Below are 14,005 nucleotides of genomic sequence, written 5' to 3' on the forward strand. Positions count from 1 at the left end.
CTGAGGGTAAAGGTGATGGACTGGCCAAGCATGTCTCCAGACCTAAACCCTATTGAGCATCTGTGGGGCATCCTCAAATAGAAGGTGGAGGAGCGCAAGGTCTCTAACATCCACCAGCTCTGTGATGTCATCATGGAGGAGTGGAAGAGGACTCCAGTGGCAACCTCTAAAGCTCTGGTGACCTCCATGCCCAAGAGGGTTAAGGCAGTGCTGGAAAATAATGGCGGCCACACAAAATATTGACACTTTGGGCCCAATTCGGACATTAACACTTAGGGGTGTACTCACTTTTGTTGCCAGCGGTTTAGATGTTAATGGCTGTACATTGATCCCTATGAGATAGCGGGTGTCAGCGAATGAGCATCAGTGATTTCCACTGAGATCACCGATCTCATCAGTGTCCGCAATCCTCTGATTCTGCAGACGGAGGAAAATCGTATTTTTCCATCCGTCTGCAAAGCGGATTGGGTGAACATGGACAGACGGTCCGTGTTCATCCGATCCCCCCATAGGGGAGAGCGGAGTTCTGACAGGGCGGTCCCTGCACAGTGCAGGGACCGCCCTCTAATCTGCTGGCTCAGCGGGGATCAACTAAGCGATCCCCGCTGAACAAGTGGATACACATGTACGGATCCTCACGGGATCCGTACAAGTGAAAGGGGCCTTATACAAGCTGTACACTCACTACTTTTACATTGCAGCAAAGTGTCATTTCTTCAGTTTTGTCACATGAAATGATATAATAAAATATTTACAAAAATTAGAGGGGTGTACTCACTTTTGTGAGATACTGTATACTAAGCTGCACTCTTACTAATAGGGTTGTCCAGATACCGATACCAGTATCGGTATCGCGACCGATACCGAGTATTTGCGCTAGTACTCGTACTCGCGAAAATACTCCCGATACCAAAATAGAATACTTTTTTTTTTTTTGTGACATCGAACACAAATTGGATGGCACCATTGGATGGCACTGATAGGTGGCACTGGCATTGATTGAATGGCACTCATAAATGGATGGCACCGATAGGTGGCACTGGCATTGATTGGGTGGCACTGATGAAATGCACTAATAAGCTGCCTCCCTGCACTGATGCACTAATGGTCACTGATCTGCACTGATAGGTGGCACTGGCTAGCTGCACTTTTGGGCACTGGCACCGATGAGCTGCACTGACAGTGATCACTCCTTCAACGATATGTAGTTTTCCAGTACCGTATGCTAAAAAACAGCCCCACACCATGATGTATCAGTTCTTCATAATTCTAAAGAAAATATCTCTTTGATCTGTATTGTGGTTTGAAAACGGTCACATGACATAAAAAAAAAGTATCGGTATTCGGTATCGGCGACTACTTGAAAAAAAGTATCGGTACTTGTACTCGGTCCTAAAAAAGTGGTATCGGGACAACCCTACTTACTAACAACATATTTGTTACATGCTTCTGGGGGTCAGATATGGGGTATTTTCCTAAATATTGCTGTGGTGGGAGAAATGACAAGTGCTTGTTAAATCACGATTTGACTTCTCTTTCCAGATACTGGCGCTCTCCTTCCTGTGGGGGGCGTACTTCTCCCTACTCACCTCCTTCTCCCCCTCATATGGCTGGTTTGTCTTCCTGAGATGTATGGTGGGCTGCGGAGTCTCTGGACATGCACAGGGGTACGGGAAAAATATTTACAGTTCAAATCATTTTTGTCTATTAGGCCCCTTTTAGATGGAGCGGAATCTGCCCAAACGGATCTCCCCGCTGATCCCCGCTGAGCAGGCAGATGTCAGGTCCATGTCTGCTTTATTATGCAGAGCGGACACGGACACAGTCCGCTCTCCTCTATATGGTGGTCGGATGTAAATAGATTGCATGTCCGTTTCCATCCGATTGTCATCCGATCTGCCGGACATATCGCAAACGTATCCCATCCATCGGTTTTTAGCGGGCCGGATCGGATGCCGGCAGGTGACAGCGGACACATGTCTGCTGATATCCACCACCCCATAGAGAACAATGGGTGGTCTGATCAGGTCCGCCTTCAAAATGGATAGGCAAACCCGATCGGTCCGCTGGTGTGAAAGGGGCCTTATTTGATTTGTTTATTACTTTTATTGATTATCTATTATACCATTTCTCATGTTTAGATAGCACTGACATCTTAAAGCCGTTGTATACCCGCACATGTCAAAAAAATTAAAAATATATTAAAAAAAACCCTGTAAAGGCAAAGGCATAATGAGCTCATGAAATACTTACCTTAGAACGAGTTGCCCGTATCGCAGCCCGGTCAACACTGAGGGAGCTGACATTTTGCCCTCTGCGTTTCTTCTGGGTTTGCGGCTCCGGTGCTGTGAGTGGCCAGAGCCGCGTCTGCTGGACCTTCAGCGGTGCATTCACTGCGCATGCGCCGCTGACGTCAGTGGCTGCATGCAAAGTGAATATCTTCTAAACCATACTCATTCATTTTACCTACAGGTAAGCCTTATTACAGATATACAGTATATATAAAATATATATTTCTATACTATAAAAATAGGGGTATGCAACTACTTTAAGCTGGGTATACACTAGGAGAATTTCATTCAATGTTTTGTGTTGTAAGAATGTTTTTCTAATCATTAGTGGGGTCAAATCGATGGTTGTCGATGGTTGACCACGGTGAATAGAAAATTTGGAGGAGCAAGATCATAGGTGTGAGCAGAGGGGGTGCCAGGTGTGCCTGGGCACACCCTAATCAGTGTGCCGACTCCCACTACTGCCTGGGCCCCATTCCATGTTGTCCCCCCTTCTTTGCAGTGCTTCTGGCATCCCTCCTCATCCCTCAGCTGCTGTGGGGGATGTTTCAGGATGGAGAGCGGAGGAAAGGCTATGTCATTTACTGGCTACTTCCTTTTCTAATTGAACACAGTGAAAGTGTTTGCTATGCTTCAGTTTGTGAATGAACAGGAAGCCTCTCAGCACAGAGCACTTCCCATTCACTCACTGTCCAGTGCAGCTGAGGCTGCAGAGAAAGGCATGTGTGTTTGAGCTTGGGGGCGCACACCCTAATGTAATAGGCTGTGCACACGGATGAGCAAGATAGTATATTTTTGGAATGTACGAATTTCTAACTATGTATGTGGATTTCGTTTAGTAAAGCCCATTCATTCCCAAATTGAATGTTAAAAGAAAAAACTACTTTAGCATGGCATTTGAATTTTCTGAGAATTTTCGTACAACATTTTCTTAGAAATTCTACTAGTGTACACTCAGCTTTACTCATCAGAGTACACAGATCCATTCACACCAGCACCTGGCACCAACGAAGCTCACAATCTAATGACCACACTGACCATACTAAAGCCTCATACACACGATCGGATATTATGACAACAGTGGTCCGACGGACGCGTTTTATCGGACATTCTGACTGTCTGTATGCTTCATCGGACAATTGTTGTCTGGATTTCCGACAACAAATGTTGGCTGTGCATGCTCCAAAAAATTTCAGACAAAACATGTGTTCCGTCAGATCATTCGATCGTGTGTACACAAATCCATCGGACTAAAATCCAAAGCACAAACACGCATGCTCCGAACCAATGCTAAACATTAGACAGCAATAGCAGAAGTTGCCCAAAGGGTGGCGGTAAAGAGCTGAAAAAAAAAACATGTGGTTTGGTGAATGTTGGCTAAAAATGTTCTGCGGCGGTGTGTATACATTCCATGTTCACCGCCAACGCCCTTCGTACCAAAATCCCAGAAAAGTCTGATGGAAGTCTGATCGTGGAAGTCTGATCGCTTAATACACACTATGATCAGACACCATTTAAGCTTCCTGTTTTAAACAAATTCTCTAAAATCTAATACAAGCTTTAATATGTTGATGTAATTTCGGAAGCTATTTTAATATTTATAAATCCGTAATTTATTCTCCGGTGATCTTATCATGAGGGACTTTGTTTAAACACAAATTACACAGGCATGGTCATCATAAGCAAAACCTTCCATTCGAAATATTTATTCTGATTTGTTTTTCCCTTCAGGCTCATAATTAAAACGGAATTTTTGCCTAAGACATGTCGCGGTTACATGCTTCCTCTGTCACAGGTAACCAGTATAATTCAGAAAATGTTTAGAGGAATGCATTCGGTAATGGCCTTGCAGAATCTTAGGGCCAGATTCACATATAACTGCGGCGGCGTAACGTATCGTAGATACGTTACACGGCCGCAAGTTTTCATCGCAAGTACATGATTCACCAAGCACTTGCGATGAAATCCTCCACCGGCGGCCTCCGGCGCAAGGCGGGCCAATTTAAATGGGCGTGTGCCATTTAAATTAGGCGTGCTCCCGCGCCGGACCTACTGCGCATGCTCCGTTTCGTAATTCCTGTCGTGCTTTGCGCGCCGTGATGTAATTTTTCGAACGGCGACGCGCGTAGCGTAATTCCGTATTCCCGGACGGCTTACGCAAACGACGTTATTTTTTACATTTCGACGCGGGAACGACGGCTATACTTTATACAGCAATACGATTGCTGCGTAAAGTTAAGGCACTTTAAAAACCGACTAACTTTGCGATGGGAAACTAGACTAGCGGCGACGTAGCGAACGCGAAAGTCCGTCGGGAATCGCCGTAACTCCTAATTTGCATACCCGACGCTGGTTTACGACGCAAACTCCCCCCAGCGGCGGCCGCGGTATTGCATCCTAAGATCCGACAGTGTAAAACAATTACACCTGTCGGATCTTAGGGCTATCTATGCGTAACTGATTCTATGAATCAGTAGATACGCCGTCGTATCTCTTATGTGAATTTGGCCCCTAGTAACTGTGGAATTCTTAATTTTGGTTATTAGGCTTTTTACATAAGGCAAAGAACACACTGTAACACATAGTAGCCCTTCCTGACCAATCAGCAGTCAATATTCATTGTTCTCACTGCTCTGAGCACGCAATAGATTCATCTAATTTTTTTTTTTTTAGGTAATCTGTCAGAACGTTTTCAAGTTTATTATTTATTTATTTCAAGTACTTTATTACCAAAAAAATAAAAAAATCAAGAAGGGCGCAAATACTTTTTCACAGCTTACAGCGTCCTAAATATATATACTGTACATGTATATTTTGTTATAGCGCCACGTTTTGTAGTATTTTCAAGTGCAAAAGAGAGCAGTTGGGTTATTTGACACATTATGCACAGTGGTTTGCATTTTGTCTTTTTGGTTTGGATTTTTAGTTGATCTTTCCGTTAGCACAGGTATATAGTATTTTTTGGTCTAGCAATGTGGATTCAAGGATCTCTCCTGCTCAGAGCTTTTTTTCTCAGAAAATAGGTGCAGGAACGCAACCACAACCCTGTTCAGATTTCACAAACAGTAGAAGGGTTTTAAAGGGGCATTAAATACCAGGATTGCATTACATACAGAGTGCAGAGTTCAGGGGGGTTACACACAGAGTGCAGAGCTGTCACTTGTAAACACAGAAACCAGACTTCTGTGTTTACAAGTGATTGTGGTGAGCGGGCACCAAAGGGTCTGAGCCAGAGGTGGTGGAACTGAGTTCCCCCTGAAAAAAAGCCCTGCTCCTGCTGAGCTATTATTTTTCTGACAGAAGGGACTCCCCCCATCCTATCAGAGTGCACAGATCAGCGCTGCAGCCATTGGCTGAAAGCACAGATCGAATGCTGGTTTTCCAGCAATGCCGTTTGGCAAAAGCCGGGTCATTGGACTGGTTTCTGTTGAACAGTCAGCAGTACACATGGACGGAAAGTTGGCCAGTTCCTGCTGAACCGGCCCATTTTTAGTCCGTGTATACCCTGCTTTAGTCTGGGGGTATACACAGATTTTGCTTTCATAAATAGGGTGGTATTTCATGAACATACCTTATTATGATATTTCATCTCTCCACAGCTTTTTTGGCTTGCTGGATCCTTACTAATCATTGGTGTGGGATCGGTGGTCAACCCAACTTTAGGATGGCGCTGGCTTGTTCGTCTGGCATCCATCCCTGGGATCATTCTGGTCATTGTATTCAGGGTGAGATCTTTGTGTTCTGTTTATCTTCTGTTCTCACTGATGCACTTAGATACAATCATGCTTTTGGTTTGATGAAGGCTAGAAAGTTAAACCCCCTTATGTCTTATCTGTCTCTTGGGGATTCTATTTGTGAGACCTTTGTGCTGAGTTCCCAGGTCTGGTGTGCCTATTATGAGGGTATCCCAGCATTCCTGCAGGTCTGCACACCTACTGGGCCCATTATAGGAGACTTACACCACCCTTGCATTGAGTTCCTGGGTTTGCACACCTGCTGCATCAATTATGAGGGGTTTCCACCATCCCTGCACTGAGTTCCCAGCTCTGCACACCTGATATGCCCATTGTGTGGGGTTCCCACCAACTTTTTACTACGTTTTTTGGTTTGCACACTTACTGTACTCATTACTGTATGAGGTCCTGGGTCTACATACCTTCTGTGCCCGTTATAAGCAGTTCCCCCCCATTCTTGCACTGAGTTCCTGGCTCTGCACACCTGTTGTGCCCATTATAAGGAGTTCCAAAACATTACCACACTAAGGCCCAGATTCTCGTAGAATTGCGCAAAACTGTGCGGGCGTAAAGTATCTCATTTACGTTACGCCGCCGCAAGTTTTACAGGCAAGTTCTTTATTCACAAAGCACTTGCGTGTAAAGTTGCGGCGGCGTAGCGTAAATCACCCGGCGCAAGCCCGCCTAATTCAAATTAGGTGGGTAGGCGGGTACTGCGCATGCGCCGTCCATAGAATATCCCAGGGTGCATTGCTCCAAATGACGTCGCAAGGACGTCATTGGTTTCGACATGAACGTAAATGGCGTCCAGCCCCATTCACGGACGACTTACGCAAACAACGTAAATTTTTAAATTTCGACACGGGAACGACAGCCATACTTAACATTGGTTGCCCCTCATATAGCATGGGCGACTTTACGCCGGGAAAACCTAACGTAAACGTTGTAACTTCACTGCGTCGACCGCGCGTACGTTCGGGAATTTGTGTATCTAGCAAATTTGCATACTCGACGGGGAAAACGACGGAGGCGACACCTAGCGGACAAAAAAAAATTTGAATTTAAGATCCGACGGCGTAAGAGCCTTATGCCTGTCGGATCTAATGGATATCTATGCGTAACTGATTCTAAGAATCAGTCGCATAGATACGACGGCCCAGATTAGGACTTACGACGGCGTACATGGCGTTGCGCCGTCGTAAGCCCTTTGAGAATCTGGGCCTAAGTTTCTGGGTCTGTACAACTTCTGTGCTTATTATAAACATCCCTGCTTTGAGTTTTCCAGATCTACACACCTGCTGTGCCTATTATAATAGGATTTTTATAACAGCTTACCTTTCAAATCCTTTTCTTGGAAGTACATCACGGGACACAGAGCAGCCATAGTAATTACTATATAGCCTTGTACACACGATCGGTTTGTCCGATGAAAACAGGCGATGGACTGTTTTCATCAGACAAACCGATCGTGTGTGGGCCCCATGGGTTTGTTTTCCATCGGTGAAAAAATATAGAACATGTTTAAAATGTTTCCTATGGATAAAAAAACGATAGAAAAAAAAAAAGATCGTCTGTGTGGAAGTCCATCGGTCAAAAATCCATGCATGCTCAGAATCAAGTCGACGCGTGCTCGGAAGCATTGAACTTTATTTTTCTCAGCACGTCGTAGTGTTTTACATCTCCGCGTTTTGGCACGGTTGTATTTTTGACTGATGGTGTGTAGGCAAAATTGATGAAAGTCAGCTTCAACGGATATCCGACGAAAAAATCCATCGGATTAGATTCCATCAGATATCCGATCGTGTGTACAGGGCTTATACGCCCACCTTCGGGTGATGGACATTGTTATAATCAAGACAGGAAGTCCCTCAGTTTTGTAGCAAAGCAATATATAAATATCCCAATAAGAGGGGAGGGACCTCTGTGTCCCATGATGTACTGCCAAGAAAAGGATTATACAAAAAATAAGCAAACCGCTGTTAGACATCTGGACTTATACTGCTGCCTGCAGAACACTGCGTCCAAAGGCAGCATTCTCTTGCGGACCTACATCCACCTGGTAGACTTTTGTGAATATATGCACTGATGACCATGTTGCAGCCTTGCAAATCTGAGCCACAGAGGCTTGGTGATGCACTGCCCAAGAAGCACTGACTGCCCTGGTAGAGTGTGCTCTAGGACGAAAAGGCACAATCTTCCTCTTTAAATCATATGCTTGAGTAATGACCTGACGAATCCACCTAGAAATGGTCTCTAGATGTGCAAAACTGTTAAGCCGCGTACACACGGTCAATCCATCCGATGAGAATGGTCCGACGGACCGTTTTCATCGGTTCACCGCTGAAGCAGACTGATGGTCTGATGTGCATACACACCATCAGTTCAAAAACCGATCGGGTCAGAACGTGGTGACGTAAAACACACGACGTGCTGAAAAAAACGAAGTTCAATGCTTCCAAGCATGCGTCGACTTGATTCTGAGAATGCGCGGGTTTTGAACCGATGCTTTTGTGTACTAACCATCGGTTTTGACCGATGGTCAGCCGTCCATCGGTTCAATTTTAAAGCAAGTTCTAAAACTTTGGTCTGAAGAACCAAAATCCGATGGTCCGTACACACGGTCGGTTTGGGACGATGAAACTGGACCTCAGTCCGTTTTCATTGGTTTGGACCGGTTGTGTGTACGCGGTCTTAGAGACATCCCAAAAAAGATTTGCAGCTGTAATTGCAGCGAAAGGTGGTTCTACAAAGTATTGACTCAGGGGGGCTGAATACTAATGCACGCCACACTTTTCACATATTTATTTGTAAAAAGAATGTGAAAACCATTTATAATTTTCCTTCCACTTCACAATTATTTGCCACTTATGTGTCCTATAACATAAAATACCAATAAAATACACTTTCGTTTTTGGTTGTAACATGACAAAATGTGGAAAATTTCAAGGGGTATGAATACTTTTTCAAGGCACTGTACGAGAAGCTAATCTGTTCTGTCAGCAGCAAAGATGGATTTATTCGCAGGAATGGCAATTTAATATTTTTTAATTTTATAGTTTTAAAATGTAATACTATTTTGAGACAAGATTGGTGATGTAGTCTGGGGCAAAGTTGTGAATGGCTTTGTATGTTTTTATTATTTTGAATTTAATTTGCTGGGAAATCGGATGCCAGCAAAGGGATTGGCAGAGAGGGGTGGCATACATTGAGCGGTTGGTAAGGAGAGTTGTCCTTACCTTCTAGACATGACTAGCTGCAATCAGGTCTGATATTTATTCATCAAGACATTTTTCTTCCAGTTTATCCCAGAGTCAGCGCGATTTAATGTCTCAGTCGGAAAGCACCAGGCCGCGATGGAGACCTTGACTCGGATCGCCAAAATTAACCATTCAAAGATGCCAGAGGGAACCATTGATGAACCTGCAGTGGTAGGTTGTACTTATATTCTGGGTGATGCCACACAGTGATAGAAAATATATATTTTTATTTTAAATGAAGAAAAACATATTGAAATCCAATCAGAAAGGTGAGAGAAAGATATAATGGACAGACAGATTTTGGTCCTGACTTTAACCTGACTAGCAAAGTGATGCCAGTGGCGCACTGAACAAAGTAGGTTGCACTAGAGAGAGAGGAGAGAGTCCATTTGAGGACACGAGACTCCATTTTCTAAACCCACAATTGTTTTAATAAGTCGCCATAGCCACGCCCTCAATTTAACTTTGTACATGACTTTGTCTTATCCCTCAGGAAATTACTAGAGATGTAAAATAGTAAGAACCACCTGTTACCATGTACCAGCTTGAGATACAGTATATCTGAAAACAGCAGCTACTTCTATGGATCTAGGGCCAGATTCACAGTAGAGATACGACGGCGTATCTCCTGATACGCCTTCGTATCTCTGAGATACGCTTGTCGTATCTATGCGGCTGATTCATAGAATCAGTTCCGCATAGATAGCCCTAAGATCCGACAGGTGTAATTGAATTACACCGTCGGATCTTAGGATGCAATTCTAGGCCGGCCGCTAGGTGGCGATTCCATTGCGGTGGGCGTAGAATATGCAAATGACTACTTACGGCGATTCCCGAACGTCCCCGTTACCCGTCGCTCTAACTTTACGTCGTTTACGTCGAGATGCGCCGCGTAAAACTAGGGATTTCCTCTAGGTGGACTAGCCAATGTTAAGTATGGCCGTCGTTCCCGCTTCGAAATTTGAAAATGACGTTGTTTGCGTAAGTCGTCCGTGAATGGTGCTAGACGGCATTTACGTTAACGTCTAAGCAAATGATGTCCGTGCGACGTCATTTAGCGCAATGCACGTCGGGTAATTTTCCTGACGGAGCATGCGCAGTATGTTCGGCACGGGAACGCGCCTAATTTAAATGGTGCCCGCCCCATTTGAATTGGGCGGGCTTGCGCCGAGCGCATTTACGTTACACCGCCGCAAGTTTACAGGTAAGTGCTTTGTGAATCAGGCACTTACGCTGCAAACTTGCGGCGGTGTAACGTAAATGGATTACGTTATGCCGCCGCTGCGTATCTTAAATCTATGTGAATCTGGCCCCTAATGTCTTCAGAGCAGTGGTATAAACTGGTGTAATATATAGTTATATGCATATTTAAAGGGTTCAATTAAGGGCTTGTTCACACTATATGTGCAAGAAAACAAATGGGAAAATCATGCAGATTTCACCTGCAGCGACATCAGTTTAATGCATATTTCAGTTTTAATGCGCATCAGTTATGTGACCTTATCACAACAATGTTAATTGAATGTCAGTTTTTTTCCCCCATGCAGAAAACTGCATACATGTTGCAGATTCCTGCGCAGAGAAAAACTGCACATTGTGGTGTGAACAGGGCATGTAGAGAACCATTGTTTTCTTTAAGCTCCTGCAGAAAGCAAACAGAAAAACTGATGTCTCTGCACCTTGGTGTGAACGAGGCCTTAAAGCAGGCCTGTCCAAAGTCCGACCCGCAGGCCAATTGCGATCCGCGTTCCAGTTTTCAATGGCCCGCCTGGTTATTTAGACATATATATCTTTTGTGGCCCCCGACGATCTCCCAGTGCTGGGGCCACAAAGATGTATATGCCTTAGAGGACAGGGAGGCATACACACACAGGAGAATTTCCTGTTTACGGGCGGCCTCTGTAATAGGAAGTTCTGTCTCCGGCGCTGCCATTGGACGACTGTTCTGTCCTTCAAAGGAGGCGAGAAAAGAGGCCGCCTGGTAAACAGGAGATTCTTCTGTAGATAATCTTTGGCGCTCGTGGGTGCATTCCTGGCAATGGTACTGCATTCCTGGCAATGGTGCTGCATTCCTGGAAGTGGTGCTGCATTCCTGGCAATGGTGAGTGCAGTCCTGGCAATGGTACTGCATTCCTGGCAATGGTGAGTGCATTCCTGGCAATGGTGAGTGCACTCCTGGCAATGGTGCTGCATTCCTGGCAATGGTGGGTACATTCCTGGCAATGGTGCTGCATTCCTGGCAATGGTGCTGCATTCCTGGAAGTGGTGCTGCATTCCTGGCAATGGTGAGTGCAGTCCTGGCAATGGTACTGCATTCCTGGCAATGGTGAGTGCATTCCTGGCAATGGTGAGTGCACTCCTGGCAATGGTGCTGCATTCCTGGCAATGGTGGGTACATTCCTGGCAATGGTGCGGCATTCCTGGCAATGGTGGGTGCATTCCTGGCAATGGTGCGGCATTCCTGGCAATGGGGCTGCATTCCTGGCAATGGTGAGTGCATTCCTGGCAATGGTGAGTGCATTCCTGGCAACGGTGGGTGCATTCCTGGCAATGGTTCTGCATTACTGGCAATGGTTCCTGGCAATGGTGAGGGGGTGCATTCCTGGCAATGGTGGGTGCTCCATTCCTGGCAATGGTGCGGCATTCCTGGCAATGGTGGGTGCATTCCTGGCAATGGTGCGGCATTCCTGGCAATGGGGCTGCATTCCTGGCAATGGTGAGTGCATTCCTGGCAATGGTGAGTGCATTCCTGGCAACGGTGGGTGCATTCCTGGCAATGGTTCTGCATTACTGGCAATGGTTCCTGGCAATGGTGAGGGGGTGCATTCCTGGCAATGGTGGGTGCTCCATTCCTGGCAATGGTGGGTGCTCTATTTTTAGCAATGGTGAGGCTACATTCATGGCAATGGTGGGTCTGCAGATGGGCACCTGTGAGGCTGCAGATGAGCACTGACCCTTATTTTGTTTCACAGTTCTGTATTTATTTTTCCTGAAACTTCACTCCTAAAGTGAATATACGGTATATCCAAATACGCCTGAGCTCATCTCTTTACTCACACAGCCACAAAGGCAAGAGAATTCTTGTTGGGCAGTATAGTAGTGCTCGAACGAACACACTTACACCACATTTTTATGGTTCAAAGAATGTCATTCAAAATTGTCGGCCCTCACACATGTTCACTTCATCAAATCTGGCCCTCTTTGAAAAAAGTTTGGACACCCCTGCCTTAAAGTTACATAGTGGAAAACACTTTATCATTTGTTCCCGGATTTACATATGGGTTGTAGCCAACAGAAAGAGTGGAACACCTAAACTCCAAAGAGGATTTTCTTGTGAAAAAAAAAAAAAAACTCCAAAGAGGATAGGAACACTAGCTGATCACAAACATTGGATGTCTTTCCCTGATCTGGACAATTTCATGTCTATAATCAGAACGCACACCCATGTCCACATGTTCTAGACCAGGGTGAATACACTGTCCGGTCACTTCTGTTCCACCCAAACAAGCAGTATCATTATCTTCTCCTGGGTCTTTAGCATAAACATATAGGACTCACAGCTATGGCCATGGCCACCTCCAGAGTGTGGGATCATGCCTTCAAAATAAGACCGTTCTATGGCATCTATGACCATTCTGCTGCTGTAAGTCCACCCGAAAGTGAGGCCTGAGAGCAATTAAAGATCAGAATCTGCGCTGTTGGTTTGACTCTCCCTTTTGATAAAAACAATTCACATTGTTCAGTTACACATTTGTAGCGCTACCCGCTAGAGGGCCGCTGAGGCAACATGCATTTTCCAACTTGCATCCACAGTCAGAAAACCAGTCCCTGTTTTTGTTTTTCAGGGAATATAAACTAGGATGGTGACAAGGGGTTATGGGATGCCTAAACTGAGTTCAGCAACAACATAGAGGAAAACTTCTCTATGTAAAACTTGCAGAAAAGTGGATCATAGACCAGTGTTTCTCAACTCCAGTCCTCAAGGCGCCCCAACAGGTCATGTTTTCAGGATTTCCCTCAGATGAAACAGCTGTGGTAATTACATGGCAGTGAAACTGATCAAATCACCTGTGCAAAATAATGGGAAGCCTGAAAACATGACCTGTTGGGGCGCCTTGAGGACTGGAGTTGAGAAACCCTGTCCTAGACTATACTCCCTCTGAAACAATGACAGTCCTAATGGATCAAATATCTTCTTACAGGAGCTCTATGCCCCCTTCAGAAGAAATAGCACAGTCCCAAATGTATGTGGGAGCTCTGTGTCCCCTTAGTAGAAAATAGCAAAATCTCAACTGTATTTAGGAGCTTTGTGTCCCCTTAGTACAGTGGTTCTCAACCTTTTAGTGCCGTGACCCCTTGATAAAATTTCCCAAGTTGTGGGGACCCCTAACATTAAAATTATTTTCGTAGCGTGGGTTGTCAGCACCCAAGGCAAGACAAGTAATTTGCGACCCTAACCCACGGAAATGTTGCGCTCCTTGAGTCCCTTCCACTCGTATAGTATTAAAACCTCATATGGTACATTTTAGGATGTACCACTCTTTCTCTTTGTTTTCCTTTCTTTCCCTTTTATCTCTGTCCTAATTTCTTTTTCCCCATCCCTCTCTCTAGCCGTTTTTCTTGTTTTTCCTCCTATTCTTTCTCTCCCTTTTTCTTTCGTCCTCCCCCTCTTTTCCTCTCCCTTCCATGTATTCTCTATTTTTATTCCTTCTCTTACTTCTTG

The 14,005-nt window shown here is 45.0% G+C and overlaps 1 protein-coding gene across 2 annotated transcripts in view; it reads left to right on the top strand.

Moving 5' to 3' along the window:
- SVOPL (SVOP like) overlaps window positions 1–14,005 on the top strand; it is a 51,203-nt gene that overhangs the window by 13,888 nt on the left and 23,310 nt on the right. For both annotated transcript variants that reach the window (XM_040345404.1, XM_040345405.1), the window contains exons 6-9: window positions 1,543–1,667; window positions 4,023–4,086; window positions 5,891–6,016; window positions 9,325–9,453. In XM_040345404.1, coding sequence (XP_040201338.1) covers window positions 1,543–1,667; window positions 4,023–4,086; window positions 5,891–6,016; window positions 9,325–9,453 — 444 coding nt within the window. The remainder of the gene's footprint in view (window positions 1–1,542; window positions 1,668–4,022; window positions 4,087–5,890; window positions 6,017–9,324; window positions 9,454–14,005) is intronic.

The sequence above is a fragment of the Rana temporaria genome, chromosome 3 (assembly GCF_905171775.1).
Source record: "Rana temporaria chromosome 3, aRanTem1.1, whole genome shotgun sequence".
Lineage (NCBI taxonomy): Eukaryota > Metazoa > Chordata > Amphibia > Anura > Ranidae > Rana > Rana temporaria.